The sequence below is a fragment of the Peromyscus eremicus genome, chromosome 1 (assembly GCF_949786415.1).
Source record: "Peromyscus eremicus chromosome 1, PerEre_H2_v1, whole genome shotgun sequence".
NCBI lineage: Eukaryota > Metazoa > Chordata > Mammalia > Rodentia > Cricetidae > Peromyscus > Peromyscus eremicus.
In genome coordinates, this window is record NC_081416.1 from 54,251,464 (window position 1) to 54,272,915 (window position 21,452).

Genomic DNA, 21,452 nt, shown 5'->3' on the forward strand with positions numbered 1-21,452 from the left:
CTGTTGTTGTCGTAGGTATACGTCTTGCGTAAAGCAGAGGCGTGGCCTGCTGGCGCTGTGGCGTCATCAACGTGCGCCGCACCCGGAAGAGACGTGGCAGCGGAGGGATAATCAGAGCGGCCGGAGCCGAAGGGAGCAGAGCGTCAGCTACTGGAGTGGGTCAACGCAGTCTCCGGCCTTCCGCGCTTTCCACCACAGTACGCACCCGTCGCGACCGGTATCGCGGAGGTTCTCTGAGACCCAGAATGGGGTCTGCCGGATGGGGGCGGGGTCAGGAGGGGGTGGGGTTCTGGGGGTGGGGCTGGTGGTATTTGGAGTTCTTGATGGAGAGGTCTGGTTAGGGGCTGGGTCTCAATGGAATGAGGGGTCGCCTGTGGTGCGGTCTGTGCAGGGGGCGTGGCCTTACCCGTGCTGAAGCAGTAGGCTAGAATTTGGCGTTTGGACTGATGTGAAACGGGTCTGGGGGATTTAAAAAAAGAAACGAACTGGGTCTGTGAGAACCAAGTGGCAGTCACCAGAACCTGGTTTCCTGCTAACTCAGATCCTCTCCCTAGGATCGGTCATGGGACTTTGCAAGTGCCCCAAGAGGAAAGTGACAAACCTGTTTTGCTTCGAACACCGAGTTAACGTCTGCGAGCACTGCCTGGTAGCCAATCACGCCAAGGTGGGGCGTTCAGAACAGTGGTTGAGCAGGGCACTGGGTGGGCAGGCAAGATTGGCTCCTTCCAAATCTGTGAGGGGCCCCACACTAGATTGTAAGCTCCACAAGGGCAGGGACTTGGTTTATGATGCTCTGCTAGGCCTTCAGTAGGTGCTCAGTAAATATTCATTGACTAAACAGACGAAATGGTGAGTCTGATGAGAACGAGGCAGCTGGGCCTTGGCGTGGTGTGTTCACTGTGGAGCCGGGCACCAGCTGTGACCTCTCTCTCCCACTCCAGTGCATCGTGCAGTCCTACTTGCAGTGGCTACAAGATAGTGACTACAACCCCAACTGCCGCCTGTGCAACACACCCCTGGCCAGTCGAGAGACGACCCGTCTTGTATGCTACGGTGAGGCCTGGGCACTAGAAGGGGCCAGGGCAGCCTGGAGACTGGTTTGCTTTAGCACCCTTCTAGCAGCAAGACAATGAACCCCTCAGGCCTGGAGGCCAGAGCCTCAGATCCTGATTCTCTTAGGTACTTCCCTGCTTTGTAAGCCTGGGCAAGCCTTCTCCCTTCCTAAGCCTTAGTGTCTTTCCTTCCTGCTCTGCCGGTCTTGGAGAGCTGGAGATGACTATGACCAGTGGCTGTGAGCAGGATCCATTTTTCTAGAATGTTACTGACTCCAAGACTGAACAGAGAGGAAGCCTCCCATGTTACAGTTAGCTAGAGGGAGTCAGTAGTCACAGCCTGGTGTAAAAGCCTCAGCTTAAGTTTTTCCCTTTTTCCCAAAAGGGGAAGCTTTACATGTGTTTCTCCATGAAATTGTGTGTACTCACACAAATGCACACTTTGATTAATACTCATGGGAGAGTGAATGGATAATGAATGTATATGAACACGTGTCCCATGGAATGCAGATGACATGAGGGTGATGGTTTTTGAGTATTAGCTGACATGAATGTACAGATGTGTATATCTTATGTGTGTGACTAGTGTAGGGTGAGGGAATGGCTGTTGGCTTGCTTGTATATTTATAAGCATATGCATATTTGTGCTTCCGGATATATGCATGTATCTGTGTGTATGTCTGAGAAGCTTTCTTGAAAGTATTCTTGTAAAGAATATGTAGTGGTTTTTTGAGACGTGATCTCATGGGGCTGACCTTGAACTCTTGATCCTCCTGCCTCCACCTCCCAAGTGCTACGTTTACAAGCAGCTGCCACCACACCCAGTGTGAAACTATTGTTGTTTAGCCATTAGCCCAAGGAGTGTGATGAGTTCAGGCCCAGAGAAGATTCTTGGAAGGGTAGGTGGTATTTTCTTCCCAGCCACACCTCCTTATGGGCTGGCCAAATAGAATCTACTGTGATTTAGTACAATGGTCTTAACAAGAAGGCCAAATGAAGCCTTGGGGACCTGGGGTGGGGAGGAAAGGGAATGGCCTGGGTATCTGCATAAATGTCCATTCATTCCTGCAATGAGCTGGTGGGGTGCGGGGCTGGGGAGGCATTGCTGGGCCTAGGCTAAGAGCCCAAAGAGTTGTCCTTCTCATGTCTTTCTCTCTCATGGGTCTTAAGATCTCTTCCACTGGGCTTGCATCAATGAACGTGCTGCCCAGCTACCACGAAACACGGCACCTGCAGGCTACCAGTGCCCCAGCTGTAATGGCCCCATCTTCCCCTCAGCCAACCTAGCTGGCCCCGTGGCTTCAGCACTGAGAGAGAAGCTAGCCACGGTCAACTGGGCCCGGGCAGGACTGGGCCTCCCTCTGGTGAGAGTCCCCCTGTCTGTCTGCCCATCTGTTTGCCCTGACCCTCACTTGAGCCAGATTGCATGGGTTGGCAGCAGGAGTGGACAGGCTACTAACTTAGATTCCTTTCTCGAGATCGATGAGGTGATAAGCCCAGAGCCTGAGCCTCTCAATTCCTCAGACTTCTCTGACTGGTCCAGCTTCAATGGTAAGTGGTGGCCTCCATCTGCTGCCTGGGCCTTGCTTCCCTGCTCCACTGACAGTTCTCTCTCTGTTCACAGCCACCAGCCCCCCTGTGCAAGAGGAGATAGACAACACCTCTGTTGCTCCAGCTTTCTACAGCCAGGCTCCCCGCCCCTCTTCTTCCCCAGACCATCCTGAGCAGCACACAGTTATACACATGGGCAGTACTGAGGCCCTGACACACGGTGAGCTGGGGAATTTTTTTCCCAGTCAGAGAATAGAAAAAAACAAGTTTGTCTGAGCCTGTTCATGCTGGTGTTTCTATCCCTATAGCCCCAAGGAAGGTATATGACACACGGGATGATGACCGAACAGCAGGACTCCATGGAGATTGTGATGACGATAAATACCGTCGCCGGCCTGCTCTGGGCTGGCTGGCCCAACTGCTCAGGTACATGGAGACACACAGGATGGGGTATTGGAAAGAACAGGCCCCATGGTGGACACTTTGATGACAGTGGGGCTTGGTCTGGGTACTAACAGCATCCAGTGCCAGGGCCGCAATGAGGCCCTGGCTGGGAGGCAGGCTTAGCATGTGTGTCCTTTCCTCTTACAGGAGTTTTGGACTGGGCTCTGAGGCCCTGTCCTACTGTGATGCTTCCTTATTTGTATTAGTCTCCCTCATGTTTAACATATTCAAGCTTCCAGAGAGTTTGTGTCCCACTGGTTCAAGCTTCGTAATAACCCCATGTGATGGCCAGTGCAGGGAACAGGGTGATCATTCCCAGTGCACAGATGGAAATTAAGGCCCAAAGATAGTGACTAAGGCTTCTGTCTGTGCCGGGGAAGGGCCCAGGGCCTGACCTGACTTTTCCCTCATTCTTCTCAGGAGCAGGGCTGGGTCCCGGAAGCGGCCACTAACTCTGCTCCAGCGGGCAGGGCTCCTGCTCCTCCTAGGGCTGCTGGGCTTCCTGGCACTCCTTGCCCTCATGTCTCGCCTCGGCCGGGCTGCAGCTGACAGTGATCCCAATCTGGACCCACTCATGAACCCTCACATCCGTGTAGGTCCTTCCTGAGCCCATGCTTGTGTCTGGGCCAGCTGAGGACCTAAAGTCCTGGGGAGAGAAGGTCGGGAGGCCTGAGGGCTTTTCTCCACTCCTCTTCCTCAGTCCTGAGACACTAAGATCCCCTGGACCAAGTCAGTTTGAGGCAGAGGCTACAGTCCAGGTCTGTAGCCCTGTTAGTCAAATTGGTTTTCACTTGCTTGTCCCTGGGTCTCCAGCCTCCTACTTAACCCTCAAAGGAGCAGACAGGTGCAAATAAACAACAGACTTTATTAAAACACCTGAAGCAGCTTTTCCATCTTCCTTCTCAGCCCTGTCCCCTGTCCCCAGGCCTTAGTGTCTCTCCTCTCGGTAATTGATGGCCAGAAACTCCAGGGACATGCGGTTGAAGAACATGGCTCCATTGAGCACTGGGTGGAGGAGAGAGCCCATCAGCTCCACATTTTTGTCCCCTCCTTGACACTTCTCAGGGTTTCAGAACTCCCCTCCTTGTAGCACACCCCACTCACTCAGGATGGTCAAAGCAAAGCATCGAAGAAACTTGTCATCGGTCATCTCTGCGTAGAGTGACCCCATGGCAGCCCAGCAGATACTGATCACCTGGGAGAACTGGGAGACGGGTCCAGTGGGAGAGTGACCCCTGACACAGAAGACATTTTCATCAGCCCCTCAGCTTTCCCCAGCCAGCCCTGAGCCCCCACCCCAGACCTACTATCAGGACAACTGTGTATTGGAAGCTCATTCGCTCATAGTTGTGGGTGACACAGAAGTTGTGAACGTCACTAGCAAAGACACCCATGTGTAGAAAGAAGAGCATGAGTGCAGCTACAGTGAGCATCATGCCTGGAGGGAAGAATACCACAGCTATTCGGTCCCGCCACCTCATCCCGCTCACAGCCTGGACTCAAGTCAGGCCCAGGAACTGGAGCAAGTGGTCACTGTCCAGGGGCAGCAAAATCCTGCCATTCTAGTGTATTCCAAAGTGAGGAAGGCATTGGAGAGGGCAGGGTTCTAGAACATAGCCTGATTCCAACAAATAGAAGGATGTGTCTGAGTATGAGGCTATTCCATTGTGGAGTGGTAGGCAAAATGAGCTGAACGGCAGGAGCCTGTGGTATAAGGAAGAGACACCATTCCATCCTCCATACTTCCTGGGCAGCTCAATATTCCCACAGGACACATTGTAGAGGGACTAGGCAAGGGCTCAGAAAGGTGGATGAGCATGTCCCAGCTCTACAGCAAGGTTTTTTTGGTTTTTGTTTATCTTTTCATCACAGGATTTCTTTGTATAGCCTTGGCTGTCCTGGATTTTGCTCTGTAGACCAGGCTGGCCTCAGAGATCCATTTGCCTATACCTCCTGAGTACTGTGTTTGAAGGCGTGAGCCACTACACCAAGTTAGTCCACAGCAGGTTTTAGGCAGGTGAGTGAGCAGAGCCTAGATGAGTAGCTGAAGGCTTTCCCAATGGAGGGAAGGCTTTGGCCTCATCCCAGGCTCTCTAAACTGGAACACTGGAGCTCTTGTCCCTTGTCACCACAGACTTCAGTGAGCAGAGATGGGAAATCAATCTAAACTGCCCTTTTTTCAGAGAATATTCTGGATGACTACAGACTGATCCCCTACAAATCTGCCTCCCCCCTCCCAGTTCTGGTGACCAGATTTCATAGGGAACCAGAAACAGAGCAAAATGTAGTTAACCCTCTGATCGGGTGGTCAGCCTTGTGTGTTCCAGTGCTGGCACTGCTCCTGGTGTCCCCTGTCCCCTGTGCTCCCCTCCCTGTCTCTGTATAGTGCTGGTGTGCATACTCCCAAGGCCTGTGGCCTTTCACAGCATGAAGTACAAGTAAGCTTCTAAAGATGTTATTACATTTAGTTAATACTAATTAAAATTGGTTTTGTTTGTTTGAGACAAGGTCTCACTAGGCAGCCCTGGTTTACCCTGGAACCCACTGTATAGACCAGGCTGGCCGATTGGGTCAAAGGTGTGTGCCACTATTGCCCAGCCTCATTTATTTTAGTGTGTGTGGTAGGTAGAGTGAGAGTGTTCACGTGCCACAGTGCATCTCTGAAGATCAGAGGACGCCGGGCAGTGGTGGCGCACGCCTTTAATCCCAGCACTTGGGAGGCAGAGCCAGGCAGATATCTGTGAATTCGAAGACAGCCTGGGCTACAGAGCGAGATCCAGGAAAGGCACCAAAACTACACAGAGAAACGCTGTCTCGAAAAACCAAAAAAGGAGGAGGAGGAGGAGGAGGAGGAGGAGGAGGAGGAGGAGGAGGAGGAAAAAAAGATCAGAGGACAACTTGATCTTGACTGCTGAGCCATCTCTCCAGCCCCTTTTGTTGTTTATTCTGTTTTTGAGACAGTTTTCCTGTTGGCCTCAGACTTCCCATAAGGATGATCTTGACCCCCTCCTAATCCTTTGCTCATGAATTCTGGGACTCTAGGTAGTTAACACACCACCATGCCTGATTTTCTTCATTTAAACTTTTTATTTTAATTTTTTTCTGTATTTATGAGCATTTTGCCTGCATATACATGTGTTCCTGGCTCCCTGTGGAAGCCAAAAGAGGGCATTGCATCCCCCAAGACTGGAGTCTGGAGTTACAGACAGTTGTGAGCCTAGGAACATGAGTCATCAGGAAGAGCAGTGAGTGCTTTTAGTTGCTAAGCCATCTCTCCAGCTCAAATTCATTTTCTTTTTTTTTTTTTTTTAAAGATTTATTTATTTATTATGTATACAGTGTTCTGCCTGCATGCCAGAAGAGGGCGCCAGATCTCATTACAGATGGTTGTGAGCCACCATGTGGTTGCTGGGAATTGAACTCATGACCTCTGGAAGAACAGCCAGTGCTCTTAACCGCTGAGCCATCTCTCCAGCCCCCCCAAACTCATTTTCTTAAATTCTAGTTTCATAGGCTGAAATGTTCATATGTATAGTTTCTAAATAGCCCAGTGAATAAGAAGTCAAGAACTTTTGGTCCAAGACCAAATGAATAAATAAATGCTTTAGGTTTTATGAGTCATTTAGTCTGTGACAAAAGCAGCTATAAATGATAAGTCGAAATATGGGCTCTGGACATGGCAGCACAAGCCTTTAGTACCAGATCTCTGTGAGTTCCAGGTCAGCCTGGTCTACATAGTGAGTTCTAGGTCATCTAGGTCAGCCAAGGTTACAAAGGGAGACCCTGTCTCAAAAAAAAAAAAAAAAAGTAAAAGGAAAACGGTGAAGAGTATGTATTGCTCTTGTAGTTTGGTCCCCCAAGCACTCATGTTGGGCAGCTCACACAAGCTGTGACTACAACTCCAAGGTATCCAAGCCCTCTTCTGACCTCCTCAAGCACCTGCATACACATATTTAAAGACTATAAATATTGAAGCTGGGACAGATGTCACGTAAAATTTAATACCATTTAGAATTTTTGTTTGTTTTTTTGAGGCAGGGTTTCTCTGTGTAGCTCTGGCAGCGTGGGACCAGGCTGTCCTCAAACTCAGAAATCCACCTGCCCTTGCCTCCCTCGTGCTGGAATTAAGGGCGTGTGCCACCACCACTGACTTTTTGTTTGTTTGTTTGTTTTGTTTTGTTTCGTTTTTTCAAGACAGGGTTTCTCTGTGTAGTTTTGGTGCCTGTCCTGGATCTCGCACTGTAGATCAGGTTGGCCTCGAACTCAGAGAGATCCTCCTGGCTCTGCCTCGAGTGCGCCACCGCCGCCCGGTATGTTCCGTAATTTTAATGCCCATTCATTCAGTCAATCTAGGCACATAATACATGAGTCTTTCCTGTGGGGTTGCAGGATTGGGACGCCACGACTCGCCCACCTTACAGCATTTTACACAGTCACAGGAACCAGCTTGCCGAAACTTCGCAAGGCGGAACTTTAGTCTCACATGTCCTATAGCTGCAGAGGAACGTTTCACCTAAAGGACCGTCTGGTTTCAACAACTTGATGGCTCCCGGAAGTGCTTCCTTTCCCCTCCCCAGCCTCACCCCCTTGTGATGCGGTTGGAGCTATGGCGGCAGCGGCAGCTGTGGGGCCCGGGCCCGGGGACTCCCCAGAAGGACCCGAGGCGGACGCTCCGGAGCGTCGGCGGAAGGCTCACGGGATGCTGAAGCTTTACTACGGCCTCTCGGAAGGGGAGGCGGCGGGACACTCCGCGGGGCCTGACCCTCTAGACCCGACAGATCTCAATGGGGCGCACTTCGACCCGGAAGTTTATCTGGACAAGGTGTGTGTGCGAAGTGGGGCGGGTCCAGACCCCCAATATGCTGGACCCTAGATCATGCCCCGGATTTTGTTGATGTAGTGAGGGGAGCGAGAGTTCGTGAGTGGAGGATAGCCCATACCGGGCAATAGGGGCAGATCTGGAGGCTAAGCAAGCCTGGGCCATTTAGGACTGACCTGAGGGGATACGGGGTCGCGATCTCGATGCTGACGTTCTGATAGGCCCTTGGGGAGTGGGCGTGGCCATGTCCTGACAGGCACAAGGCTGAGCCTGGGTTGAGTTTAAGCTGAGCCTGAAGACTTTGAAAGCTGACAAATCCCAAATCCGGTCTAATCTAGTAACGTAGATTAGTATGTCAGTTATAGATTCCATATCTGGAATTCCTGATAAGGGTGGAATCACGGTTGTATTGCACGGAAAGCCAGCTAACCTAAGGCAAGGCAGGGGGACATGAGTGACATTAACTGAATGCTACTACCTGCTTCTCTAGCTGCGTAGAGAGTGTCCTCTGGCCCAGCTGATGGACAGTGAGACGGACATGGTGCGGCAGATCCGGGCTCTAGACAGCGACATGCAGACCCTGGTCTATGAGAACTACAACAAGTTCATCTCAGCTACAGGTGATCCCACTGGGACACACTCCTCAGAGCCTTACATCTCCCCCTGTGCTGGGAAACACAGGGATTAAAGGAAGGAGAGCCAGATTATAATTCTGTCCCACATTAATCCACTGTCACCTCTGTCCTGGTCTTTGTGGTCAGACTCTTCTGGAAGTGACAGTTACTATGGGAGGGTTGTCCTAACGACCAAAGGGAGGGAGAAAGGATAAAATAATATGAGTTTACCTGAAGCATGTAGGAAGCACTAAGAAGTTTCAGTAAGCTTTAGTTTTTGTCTTTATTTTTTTTACAGTTATTTATTTTGGGTGAGTGTGTGTGTTCGTGCATGTGTGTCTGCCACAACATTTGTGTAGAGGTCAGAAGACAAGTTGTGGGAGTCAGTTCTCCCCTTCCTCCATGTGGGTCCCATGGATTGAACTCACATCATCAGGCTTGGTGACGGGCACATTTACCTGCTGCTAAGCCATCTCACAGGCAATTCAATTTGTTAATTTTATGAGCCGTAACTTTTGTTTCTGGTCAGTCTCCTTGAGAGGGTAGACTTGTCACTCCCTCCCTTTCTTTCTCCGTCCTCATTCCTTAAGATTTAATAGTAGTAGTGTCTAATTATGTGTATGTGTGTGGGTGTGTACATGTGAGGACAGGTGTCCTTGGAGGCCAGAGACCAGAGGTGTCGGATTCCCTGGAGCTGACTGAGGTGGGTGCTCAGTACTGAACTCAGGCCCTCTATATGAGCAGTACCCACTCTCCACCACTGAACCGTCTCTCCAGCCCCAGGACCTGACAGTGCAGGTCTCGTCACAGTACTTTCTGTCTTACTTTCAGGAGATACACTTGAGATTTGTGTAATAACTTTAAAGCACTTGTTCCGGAGGCAGACGGTAGAGAATGCTCACATCTGTGGGGTTGTGTCCCCATAAGTAGTCCTACTCTCCTGGTGTCACAATGCCCTCAGTGAGTAGGTGCCTGTCTGTTAATGCTAACCTCAAGATGGAAAGAGATAGTGATTTCTGTGCTGAGGAATTTTCCATAGGAATTTTGCTAGTATTTTCTCATTTGTTGGAATATGTATAATGTTTGACATTTATCTGTTGCTTAATAGAGATGGCTTGAGGGTTGGTTTTTTTTTTTACTTTTTTCTAAGGAAGGAAAAAAATCATAAAGGAGGTGTGACTTCTCTGCACACCCACTAGTCTTGCCATAACTACATAAATAACATGTTGGTTGGGATGTGGAGGATACAGAACACTGATAAACTAGCAGTGGAAATACACAGCTATCCCCTCACTGCAGAAAAGCGTGGCCAGTCCTCAAAAAGCCAAACAGAATTGTCATGAGACCAGTAATTCCACTCCTAGGAATGAATATGTTTGTATGTATATAAAAAAACGAGCAGAGCTTATAATCCCTGCACTTTGGAGGCTGAGGCAGGGGGATTGCTGCAGATTCAAGGCTAGCTTAGCATACATCTCAAACCCCTGCCTAAAGAAACAAACAAACAAACAATAACAAAAGCCCAGGTGAGGGTGCTGGGAATGGCTCAGTGAGCCAAGTGCTTGTTGGGCAAGCTTGAGGACCTGAGTACAGTCTCAGCACTGTGTAAAATGAAAACACGCCTTTAACCCCGTCGCCACTTCTAGAGGCAGAGGCAGATCTCTGTGACTTTGAGACCAGTATGGTCTACATAGTGAGTTCTGGACCAGCCAGGGCTACATAGTGAGGCCTTGTCTCAAAGAACAAACAAAAAGTGTGGCAGTGTACATCTGTAACCCCAGACTGTGTGGAACAGGGTGTGTCCCTGGGGCTTGCTGGATGATCAGCCAGCTGAGCTGAAAGCGCAAGGCCCAGGTCAGTGAGAAACCCTGTCTCTAAGAATGATGCTAGGGATGGTAGGGAGGTGGCTTGGTAGTGAAGCATGCTGATTCTCTATCAAAAGTTCAGATCCCTGTCAGCTCACAGATGCTTGTACCTCTAGCTTACAGGAGTCTTTCTACCCGTCTGGCCTCTGTGGATGCTGGCACACATAGGTGTACACACACACACACACACACACACACACACACACACACACACAAGATAGGAAATGATTAAAGAAGACACTTATCATCAACCTCTGGCCTTCACATGTATATGCAAGGGTGAGCACACCCCACACAGATGTGCATGCATCCATATGCTACACATGCATATGAATGTGCTCATGTGTGTACACACACAAATTAAAAAAAAAACTGAAAACATGTTTACATGAACTACATTCATAACTTTTGTAGCCAAAAAGTAGAAGCAATACAAATAGCTATCAACAGTGTGAGTGGATAAATAAATGATATAGCCCAACAACAGTGTTCTTCAGCCATAAAAAGATCAGACATACTGATTTATGTTATATGATATAGATAAATCTCAAATATATGTTAAGCAAAAGAAGTCAGATAGGATTGGGTGTGGTAGCATATGCCTTTAATCCCAGCACTCAGGAGGCAGAGGCAGGCAGAACTCTGAGTTCTGAGCTAGCCAAAGCTACTTAGTGAGGTACTCACTCATAACAGGATACTAGATGTGGAACAAGGATGACTGGACTGCTACTCACATCACCAGGCAGGCTACCTGGAAAACAGGACCCCAAGAAAGACACAGGGATCGCCCAATGACAGAGAAATGGAATGAGATCTACATGAACAGCCTGGACATGAGTGGGGGTAGTGAAGGGCGAGGGTCGAGGGAAAGAGAGCTTGGGTGAGTGGGAGATCCCAGCTGGATCAACAACAGAGAGGGAGAGCAAGGAATAGGAGACCATGGTAAATGAAGACCACATGAGAATAGGAAGAAACAAAGTGCTAGAGAGGCCCACAGAAATCCACAAAGATACCCCCACAACAGACTGCTGGCAATGGTCGAGAGACAGTCCGAATTGACCTACTCTGGTGATGGGATGGCCAAACACCCTAATTGTCGTGCTAGAAACCTCATCCAACTACTGAGGGATCTGGATGCAGAGATCCATGACTAGGCCCCAGGTGGATCTCTGGGAGTCCAATTAGCGAGAATGAGGAGGGTTTATATGAGAGAGAATTGTTGAGACCAAGGTCGGATAAAGCACAGAGACAAATAGCCAAACAAATGGAAACACATGAAATATGAACCAATGGCTGAGGGGTCACCAACTGGATCAGGCCCTCTGAGTGGGTGAGACAGTTGATTGGCCTGATCTGTTTGGGAGGCATCCAGGCAGTGGCACTGTGTCCTGTGCTCATTGCATGAGTCGGCTTTTTGAAACCTGGGGCCTATGCAGGGTCGCTTGGCTCGGCCTGGGAGGAGGGGACTGGACCTACCTGGACTGAGTCCACCAGGTTGATCTCAGTCTGTGGGGAAGGCTTTGCCCTGGAGGAGATTGGAATGGGGGGGGGAGGCTGGGGAGAAGGTGAGGGGGGCGGGAGCGGGGAGAACAAGGGAATCTGTGCCTGTATGTAGAACTTAATTGTATTGCAAAATAAGACGAGAAAGGCCATGTGCTATATTGATTTTATGTTAAATAAACAGAATAGGTAATTCTGTGAAAATAGAAAATAGATTGATGCCTACCAGAGGGTGTGGCAAGATGTGGGGGAAACTGCCAAGAGAAACAGTAGCTCTTGAGTATTCATTAGACAGTGGTATTGTCTTAGTTAGGGTTTTTTTTTTTTTTTTTAAAGATTTATTTTTATTTATTATGTATACAGTGTTCTGTCTGCATATACACCTGCAGGCCAGAAGAGGGCCAGATTTCATTACAGATGGTAGTGAGCCACCATGTGGTTGCTGGGAATTGAACTCAGGACCTCTGGAAGAACAGGCAGTGCTCTTAACCGCTGAGCCATCTCTCCAGCCCCCTTAGGGTTTTATGCTGTGAAGAGACACCATGACCACGGCAACTGTTATAAAGGAAAACAGTTTCAGAGGTTTAGTACATTATCGTTATGGCAGGAAACATGGTAGCATGCAGGCAGACATGGTGCTGGAGACGGGGCTGAGAGTTCTGTGTCTTGATCTGCATGCAGCAGAAGGAGACTGTGTCACACTGGGTGTAGCTTGAACATATTAGACCTCAAAGCCCATCCCCACAGTGATACACTTTCTCCAACAAGGTCAGACCTCCTAATAGTGCTACTCCCTATGGGCCAAGCATTCAAACACATGAGTCTGTGAGGGGCCATACCTATTTAAACCACAAGTATTGACTTAAAACCTTGTGACTATGTTAAATGTATTCAAAGCACTGAATTTTATGGTATACCAATTATTTCCCAGGTAAGAAATAAAAGCATACAAACAAAAAGCAACTGGTTTAGGTTTTCTTAATCAGATTTTCATTCAAAAAATGATAGGTTTCATTATCTATCTTCATGCATATATGTTATTATACTGTGTTTTAATTGGATTTGCCAACTTAGAGCCTAGGCATGGAATTTGATTATGTGATAATGCATTTATCTTTTTTTTCTCCTTTTTTAGATAGGGTCTTACTATGTAGCCCTGGCTTGGAATTCACTCCTCGAACTCACAGAGATCCGCCTGCCTCTGCCTCTTGAGTGCTGGATTAAAGGCGTGCGCCGCCGCCACCTCTAGCTAATTATGCATCTATCCATGCCAAACCTGGAAAGGCTTCAGTATTGTACCAAGAAAAACTTCTTCCTGTCCCTACCGCGGGCAGGCAAAGAAGTCTGCCTTTTTAAAAAATGAGTAAGTTAACAAAGAGATGCGTTTCATTATTGCATTTTCATTCATCTTTATTCTTTGGTTTTTGTCCATTCCCCTCCCGCACTGGTTTCTCCATCTCCCCTGGACCCTCCTGCTTCCCCTTTGTCCCCTCAAATAGTCTTCCTTCCTGCTTTCAGGTCACAGCTGTTCCATCATCCTCTCTCCTCTAGCCCACTCCACACCTTAGACCTCTTCATCTCCTCTCATGGTCTCTCCTTTCATGACCATACACCAGCCTGCCTCCAGATTGAAGTGTGGACACAAAGCTTTGTTTGTTTGCTGTGCTGTTGTTTGGGGTCTTGGGGATCGAACTTGGGCCCTCATGCTTGCTAGGCAAGTACTTCACTGCTGAGCTACAGCCCCAGCCCACAAAAAATCTTTGACAGTAATCCCTATTAAAAATCAATGGGGGCTGGAGAGATGGCTCAGAGGTTAAGAGCACTGGTTGCTCTTCCAGGGGTCCTGAGTTCAATTCCCAGCAACCACATGGTGGCTCACAACCATCTGTAATGAGATCTGGTGCCCTCTTCTGGTACGCAGGCAGAATACTGTATACATAATAAATAAATCTTAAAAAAAAAAAAAAAAATCAATGGGCTTCCAAGCCAGCCAGGGCTACACAGTGAGACCCTGTCTCACAAACAAAACAAAAAACAAAAACTTAACAGGCCTGTGGAATATACTCATAATATGGATGCTACCATGGGAACACATCCACAGAGTGAGGAGCCAGGCCGGAAAGCAGCATGGCAGTGCCTGGGATGTAGCCCGTGGCGGAAGACTTATCCAGCATGTGTGAGGAGGCCCCCATGGTAGAGATCCAGCCTTGCCAAAGGAGTCTTTCTTACCAAATGCTGTGGACACTTTGTGTTTGTTTGGACATGGGGCAGCTTTATTTCCAGTCTGAAGGTTTCCATGACTGTGAAGTCAGCAGGAATGATGGAATCTCAGTTTCTCTTTTTCTTTCTTTTCTTTTTTTCTTCCTTCCTTTCTTTCTTTCTTTTTTTTTTTTTTTTTTTGTCTTTTCAGACAAGGTTTCTCTGACTTTCCTAGAACTTGCTTTGTAGACCAAGCTGGCCTTGAATTCACAGAGCTCCACCTGCCTCTGCCTCCCCAGTGCTGGGACTAAAGGCTTTCACCACCACTGCCTGGCTGTGTTTTGGTGGTGATGGTGGTGGTGGTTTTGTTTTTGTTTTTGTTTTTTGGGGTTTTGTTTGTTTGTTTGTTTTTGAGACAGTGTCTTACTATGTAGTCCTGACTAGCCTGGGCCTTTACCTGGCACCAGTGTTCTACAGTAACTTCTCAGGCTGATGCTTGTAGCTAGAGTTTTCCTGCCTGGCCCACAGTCAGGACAAATCTCTCTCACCCGCCAGTCCCACAGCCACTCAGACCCAACCAAGTAAACACAGAGACTTATATTGGTTACAAACTGTTCTTACAGCTTAAATTAATCCATTTCCATTAATCTGTACATTGCCACATGGCTCGTGGCTTACCGGCATCTTCACATGCTGCTTGTCCTAGTGGCAGCTGGCAGTGTCTCTCTGACTCAGCCTTCCACTTCCCAGCTTTATTCTCCTCCTTGTCCCGCCTATACTTCCTGCCTAGCCAATGGCCAATCAGTGTTTTATTGACCAATCAGCAACACATTTGCCATACAGAACATCCCACAGCAGATGCTATAGGGCTGGGTTGTCTTAAGACAGCCCCTCTCCTAGCTCTGCTGCTCATGTGTAACTTACATCTTGCATCTTTATTTTATAATCACCTTCCTTGCTGGTAGAATGGTAAGGACTAAGGATGTGGCACAGTGGCAGAGCACTAGCCTGGCATGTGAGAGGCCCTGTGTGTGTGGGAAGGGGGACAGTGTGAATGCTTTTGCTTCATGGATTGTGTGACTCATGTAAAGAGTTCACTATTGGTGACCAACTTCTTTGTGAAAAAATATTTCAAAATCCCTTAATTGCATTGTGAGTGTTAGCTTTGTAGGTTTTTGGTTTTGTTCTTTGTTTTGGTTATTTAAAAAAATAATTTGTGTGTATGTTTGTGTGTGTATGTGCCTGAGTGTATGTCCATGTACTACATGCATGTAGTACCTGCAGAGGCCAGAAGAGGGTATCAGATCCCTTGGAATTAGAGTTAACAGCTGGTTGTGAGTTACCATGTGGGCGCTGGAAATCAAAACCAGGTCCTTTGTAAGAGCCACGGGTGCTCTTATCTGCTGAGCCATCTCTCAGGCCCCATGGTCCTTCATGTTTTTAAAATCAAGAGTAGGTGTGAAGGCCAGCAATAGTGGCACATGCCTTTAACCTCAGAACTTGGGAAGCAGAGGCAGGAGGATCTCTGTGAGTTCAAGGCCTGGTCTACATAGTTCCAGGTCAGAACTACATAGTGAGGCCCTGTCTCAAAAAAAAAAAAAAAAAAAAAAGTGTTAAACTGGATGTGGTGCTTGAATGTAATTCTAGCACTTGGGAGGCAAACACAGGCAGATCACAGTACATTGGAGACTTTCCTGGTCTACATAGCAAGTTGCAGGCCAGCCAGGGCTACATAGGGAGACCATGTCTCAAAAAGCCAGAATAGAAATAGATGTTAAGCTTGGGTTAGGGGTGTGGATAGAGTGGGTGGTAGGGTTACAGAGAGAGCAGGGCTTGAGGTTGAGGTTTTAGATAGAGCAGTGCCTGGTGATGGTCAAGAGACCTGGACCAGAGGAGGCAGAGGTAAGAAAAGGTGGAATAGCCGGGCGGTGGTGGCGCACACCTTTAATCCCAGCACTCGAGGCAGAGCCAGGCGGATCTCTGGAGTTCGAGGCCAGCCTGGTCTACAGAGAGAGATCCAGGACAGGCACCAAAACTACACAGAGAAACCCTGTCTCAAAAAACCAAAAAATAAATAAATAATTAAAAAATAAAATGGGATTTGAAGAGAGGAGACATAGAGCATTAAGGGGCCAGGCCCTGAGGCATTTGGAAGGAAAAACAGCCTCCTTATACAGATTTCAGTCTGTACAAGGGAGAAAGGGAAAAGGAGAGGCACTTTAGAGAAGATACCGTGCTCCACGAGTCCAGTGAAACTCTGGGCCATTTGGGAAGGAGGTCTGAGTGGGCAAGTTTACTGCCTGCCCTGCTATGTGCAGAGGGCATCCCAGGGGTGAGCAGACAGGTGGTCCCTGCCTTTGCAGAGCTTTTTGTTGTTTTTGTTTTGTTTTTCAAGACAGGGTTTCTCTGTGTAGCCCTGGCTGTCCTAGAACTCACTCTGTAGACCAGGCTGGCCTGAAAATCACAGAGATCCTCCTGCCTCTGCTTCCCAAGTGCTGGGATTAAAAGTGTGCTCATAGCTTATGTTCTATGGAATCAAAAGAAGTTCTGGCCAGTGCCAAGCGTCTCTGGCTGTTGTTGGGATCTGGATGCCATCCGATGGGAGAGATTGGTACCAGAATCCTGTTTCTGGGTTTACGTCTAAGGGTCTTGAAAGAGTAGTTCAGTGCATCCATCATCCTGAGAGCATCAAGACAGAGAGAAGGTGAAGTAGGAGTGTATCCTCCATTTGCCTAGCTGGGGTGGCCGTTGGTCTTCCACATTTGGAGTCCTAGTCAATAGCTCCAAGATTATATATGAAAGGACAAAAATAGGGAGCCAAGAGGAACATGCAGCAGCCTCCACCAGGCTAAGTAGTCCTGGAGCCCTGAGGTGTTCATATGCAGCTTCAGGTCTGGTGGGTACAGATTGGGGCCAGGCACCAGTTCCCTTCCAGAACAAAATGAGACGGAAAAGGAAAAATGGAGAGCAAGTTTGGACAGAGTAGAGTCAGTCAGGATAGTGACGGGGTGCTTTTTATTTATTTATTTTTAAAACGCTTTCCCTCCAGTTTTAAGGACCCTCCACCTCTTCCCTTTGCACCAGGCTAGGGGTGAGCAGAGCTTCTTGCACCGTCATGTTAACCCTCTTGCCCACACATGCAGTGGCCAAGACCCAAGCCGTTTCAGGCGGATCCCTGGTATCAGTGAGAGCTGCACCTCTCTGTCTTGGTCATTTCCGTTTCGCTGTCGGTGCTTACCCTTCTAGACACCATTCGGAAAATGAAGAATGATTTCCGGAAGATGGAAGACGAGATGGACCGGCTGGCTACCAACATGGCAGTGATCACCAACTTCAGTGCACGCATCAGTGCCACGCTGCAGGACCGACACGAGCGCATCACCAAGCTAGCAGGTGGGCTCTACTGGCCAGGCCCTGCAGCCAGCCACCCTGAGCTCTGCAGCTCACATGCCTTTCCTCTCCCCTAGGGGTGCATGCTCTGCTGCGGAAGCTGCAGTTCCTTTTTGAGCTGCCTTCGCGCCTCACCAAGTGCGTGGAGCTGGGTGCCTATGGGCAGGCTGTGCGCTACCAGGGTCGCGCCAGGGCGGTGCTGCAACAGTACCAGCACCTGCCCTCTTTCCGCGCCATCCAGGATGACTGCCAGGTCATCACAGCCCGCTTGGCCCAGCAGCTGCGGCAGCGTTTCAGGTGTGGTTTCCGGGCCTGGTTCTTGCCCTCCAGTCACGTCAAGAGTGCCCCCACATTTTGTCTCCCCTGCACCCCACCCTCTCTTTACTGCATCTCCGTCCCCACAGGGAAGGTTGCTCGGGTGCCCCAGAGCAGGCCGAGTGTGTGGAGCTGCTGCTGGCCCTGGGTGAGCCGGCCGAGGAGCTGTGCGAGGAGTTCCTGGCACATGCCCGGGGGCGGCTGGAGGAAGAACTGAGCAGCCTGGAGGCTGAGCTGGGGCCCTCCCCACCAGCGCCCGACGTGTTAGAGTTCACCGACCGTGGCGGCAGTGGCTTCGTGGGTGGCCTCTGCCAGGTGGCAGCAGCCTACCAGGAGCTGTTTGCCGCTCAGGGCCCTACTGGTGCAGAGAAGCTGGCAGCCTTCGCACGGGAGTTGGGCGGCCGCTATTTTGTACTGGTGGAGCGGCGGCTGGCACAGGAGCAGGGTGGCAGTGATAACTCTCTGCTGGTACGGGCCTTAGATCGCTTCCACCGGCGCCTGCTGGCCCCTGGGGCCCTGTTAGCCGCTGCTGGGCTTTCAGAGTCGGCCACGGAGATCGTGGAGCGAGTGGCCCGAGAGCGTCTGAGCCACCATCTGCAGGGTTTGAGGGCTGCCTTCCTGAGCTGCCTGACGGATGTTCGCCAGGCCCTGGCGGCACCTCGCCTGGCTGGGAAGGAGGGCCCCAGCCTGGCTGAGTTGCTGGCCAATGTGGCCAGCTCCATTCTGAGCCACATCAAGGCCTCTCTGGCCTCTGTGCATCTTTTTACCGCCAAGGAGGTGTCCTTCTCCAACAAGCCCTACTTCCGGGTATGTCTGTCTTTTGTCCTTTGGTTTTTCAGTCTGCTGACTGGCCCTCTATCACCCTTTTAATAGTGCTTGGGGAACTGAGGACAAGTCACCAGCTCCCCACCCCCCCAATCCTTTCCCAGGCGCTCTGGATGTGGATTTGCGTTCTCAGGAGGCAGTCTGGAGGAGAAAATGCTATGCAGCTGGGCTAAAGATAGAAGGGTACCAGGGACCTTCCCCTGCCAGCCCCACCACCCTCAAGGCAGAGACGCAGGATGAGGCTGTCCTTTGGAGGAGGGTTAGGGCAAAGGGCGAGGAGTAGCCAGACCCATGCTCTGGCTTTGCTGACCTCTCCTGCCTAGGAGAGGACTGGTTGTGGATCTGGACCTCCTTTCACAGGGCAAGTTCTGCAGCCAGGGAGTCCGTGAGGGCCTCATCGTGGGTTTCATCCGCTCAATGTGCCAGACAGCCCAGAGCTTCTGTGACAGCCCTGGAGAAAAGGGAGGTGCCACACCACCGGCCCTGCTTCTGCTGCTCTCACGCCTCTGCCTGGATTACGAGACGGCCACCATCTCCTACATCCTCACACTCACTGATGAACAGTTTCTGGTGCAGGTGAAGTGTCTCAGGAGAGGGAAAGGGAGCTAATGCTGGGCACACAGGAGGCTGGACATTTTCTTGTTGCCAGAACCAGACTGGCAGTCTGCACTCATCCCAGCCTCCGTCTTTCCCAAGAGTTGCTCACTTCCCAACTGGCAGTGGCTTCTGATCTGTCCCTAGTACCTACAACCGTTGTCCCCTGCTTTCTTGGCTTAGGATCAGTCTCCAGTTACACCTGTGAGCACACTGTGTGCAGAGGCCAGAGAGACGGCTCGGCGACTGCTGACCCACTATGTGAAGGTGCAGGGTCTAGTCATCTCACAGATGCTACGCAAGAGTGTGGAGACGCGGGACTGGCTCAGTACTCTGGAGCCCCGGAACGTGCGTGCTGTCATGAAGCGTGTGGTAGAGGACACTACAGCTATTGATGTGCAGGTGCTGCTTTAGGCTGGCTGGTGGAGCCCTGGTGCATGCTGGGGCCCTGGATAACAGCTCTCCAAGGACCAAGCAAAAGGGGCCTAACTGTACCGATACTGTGCCACTAGGACCCCCATTCCATACCTCTGGGAATGTGGAGGCCCAGAGTCACCCAGAAAGTTGGAGCAGGGATGGGCTGAAAATTGGATTTCAAACTAATTCTTGCCCTGCCTTTGTTCCACTCCCTTGATTGTATGAGTGGTTGACCATACCTAGGGAATTTTCTGTTCCTGGTACCCCACGCTCCCCTTGCAGCACCTCTTTTCACCACCAGGTGGGGCTCCTGTATGAAGAGGGTGTCCGCAAAGCCCAGAGCAGCGATTCCAGCAAAAGGACCTTCTCTGTATACAGCAGCTCACGGCAGCAGGGCCGCTATGCGCCCAGCTACACACCCAGGTCAGGCTGGGAGGGAGACCTCCCTGAGACAGACAAAAGAGGGAGGGTGTGTGCAGTGGGCTCTGACTTCTCTCCCCTCCACCTTCCAGTGCTCCGATGGACACAAACCTCTTGAGCAATATTCAGAAGCTGTTCTCTGAACGCATCGATGTGTTCAGCCCTGTGGAATTCAACAAGGTCTGAAGTACCTTCTCGCCTAGATCCCATAACAATCCAGGGAGCCCTAGGACCCCATCTAAGCTTAACTGTCACTCCGACCATACAGTCTCTGTCTCTAGGGCATCTAGGTAGTTCAGAGTAAAGCCACCTTGTCGCTCCAGCCTGGATGTGACTCTTGCTGTTTGTCATTAAATTCAGTAGATTTCTGTCCCTCTATAGAACTCAGGATTCAAAGGTTGAGGTGAAATTCTGCACACTCAGGCTGAATAGCAAGTAGTTAACCTTCTCTCCTAGCTCGTGTCTCCCCATAAAACCAGGCGTCCTTCTGCTCAGCACCCACTGAAGAACCCTAGCTACACATGGTTCCGTGCCCTACCACTTCCTGTCAGGTAGTTGCTGACTCAGCCTCCTGACCCCAGGTTAATTTTATTTAATCAAACAAATGTCACACATCTTTGCATCATTAAACATTCCACAGCATAGGCGAATGTAGCACATCTTAAATTAATATTCTGCAACAGACTTCAAGTATTCTTTGCTCTCAGTCTTGTCTCCAAAGCAGTCCTGAGTCTTCAGGGTTCTCAGTCACTTTTGATCTCTGCCTCACCGTGGCCCAAGCTCAGGGACAGCTTTCATCCATTTCTGCTTCGTAGTCAGTGATGACTGCTGCCCCCATCTCTGATCTTTTCTGTGGCTTATCTGCCCCTGCCCCTGCCCCTCCTGGTGGCGATAGTAGATTATTCCCTCCTTAGCTAGGCCCTGGAAATTGCTGATTTACTGTGTATTCCCTGGCCTCTGCTCAGAAGTTAGGTGTATGTTCCTCCCACAAAGCCTACAGTCACTGAGCTGATCCCTATGTGCCCTCTTGCAGGTGTCGGTGCTGACTGGCATCATTAAGATTAGCCTGAAGACGCTCCTGGAGTGTGTGCGGCTGCGTACCTTTGGGCGCTTCGGGCTGCAGCAGGTGCAGGTGGACTGCCACTTCCTGCAACTCTACCTGTGGCGCTTTGTGGCTGATGAGGAGCTAGTGCACCTGCTGCTAGACGAAGTGGTAGCCTCAGCTGCCCTGCGCTGCCCAGACCCAGTGCCCATGGAACCCAGTGTTGTCGAGGTCATCTGTGAGCGCGGCTAGGCCCTGCCGAAGCCGTCACGGGGCAGCCCCATCGCCCTATCCTGTCCTCACAGTGCCCTGTCCTCACCCCGCTGGCGGGTGTCTGGACCCGTTTAATAAACCTGTGTGGCCTCCTCCTCCCTCTTGCCTGAAGGGGCGGGACCTGCTAGGGGT

At 50.1% G+C, this 21,452-nt stretch overlaps 3 protein-coding genes across 8 annotated transcripts; 2 read left to right on the forward strand and 1 right to left on the reverse strand.

Moving 5' to 3' along the window:
• The first annotated feature begins 39 nt into the window (after positions 1-39).
• On the forward strand, positions 40-3,922 carry Zfpl1 (zinc finger protein like 1). 3 transcript variants are annotated; one of them, XM_059262458.1, is made up of 8 exons: positions 40-228; positions 555-664; positions 942-1,053; positions 2,223-2,416; positions 2,531-2,603; positions 2,677-2,823; positions 2,912-3,029; positions 3,468-3,922. In XM_059262458.1, the coding sequence occupies exons 2-8, from the start codon at positions 563-565 to the stop codon at positions 3,652-3,654; spliced, it is 933 nt and encodes a 310-aa protein (XP_059118441.1). In that variant the 5' UTR covers positions 40-228; positions 555-562; the 3' UTR covers positions 3,655-3,922. The 3 variants fall into 3 exon arrangements, with proteins under 3 accessions (XP_059118441.1, XP_059118445.1, XP_059118438.1); XM_059262462.1 differs by having other exon boundaries at positions 40-217; XM_059262455.1 differs by having other exon boundaries at positions 42-197.
• On the reverse strand, positions 3,893-4,654 carry Tmem262 (transmembrane protein 262). Of its 2 annotated transcripts, none has more exons than XM_059262479.1 (3): positions 4,355-4,646; positions 4,152-4,251; positions 3,893-4,052 (listed from the first exon to the last, which is right to left on the reverse strand). In XM_059262479.1, exons 1-3 carry the CDS (start codon positions 4,526-4,528, stop codon positions 3,976-3,978), a joined length of 351 nt encoding a protein of 116 aa, XP_059118462.1. In that variant the 5' UTR covers positions 4,529-4,646; the 3' UTR covers positions 3,893-3,975. The 2 variants fall into 2 exon arrangements, with proteins under 2 accessions (XP_059118462.1, XP_059118468.1); XM_059262485.1 differs by having other exon boundaries at positions 3,950-4,052; positions 4,184-4,251; positions 4,355-4,654.
• A 28-nt stretch (positions 4,655-4,682) lies between these two features.
• Positions 4,683-21,416, forward strand: Vps51 (VPS51 subunit of GARP complex). 3 transcript variants are annotated; one of them, XM_059262412.1, is made up of 11 exons: positions 4,683-5,485; positions 7,437-7,869; positions 8,357-8,486; positions 17,291-17,437; positions 17,512-17,731; positions 17,839-18,556; positions 18,935-19,150; positions 19,352-19,570; positions 19,887-20,008; positions 20,098-20,185; positions 21,039-21,416. In XM_059262412.1, the coding sequence occupies exons 2-11, from the start codon at positions 7,654-7,656 to the stop codon at positions 21,297-21,299; spliced, it is 2,337 nt and encodes a 778-aa protein (XP_059118395.1). In that variant the 5' UTR covers positions 4,683-5,485; positions 7,437-7,653; the 3' UTR covers positions 21,300-21,416. The 3 variants fall into 3 exon arrangements, with proteins under 3 accessions (XP_059118395.1, XP_059118396.1, XP_059118403.1); XM_059262413.1 differs by having other exon boundaries at positions 7,481-7,869; XM_059262420.1 differs by lacking the exons at positions 4,683-5,485; positions 7,437-7,869 and adding an exon at positions 7,878-7,965.
• Positions 21,417-21,452: the final 36 nt, after the last annotated feature.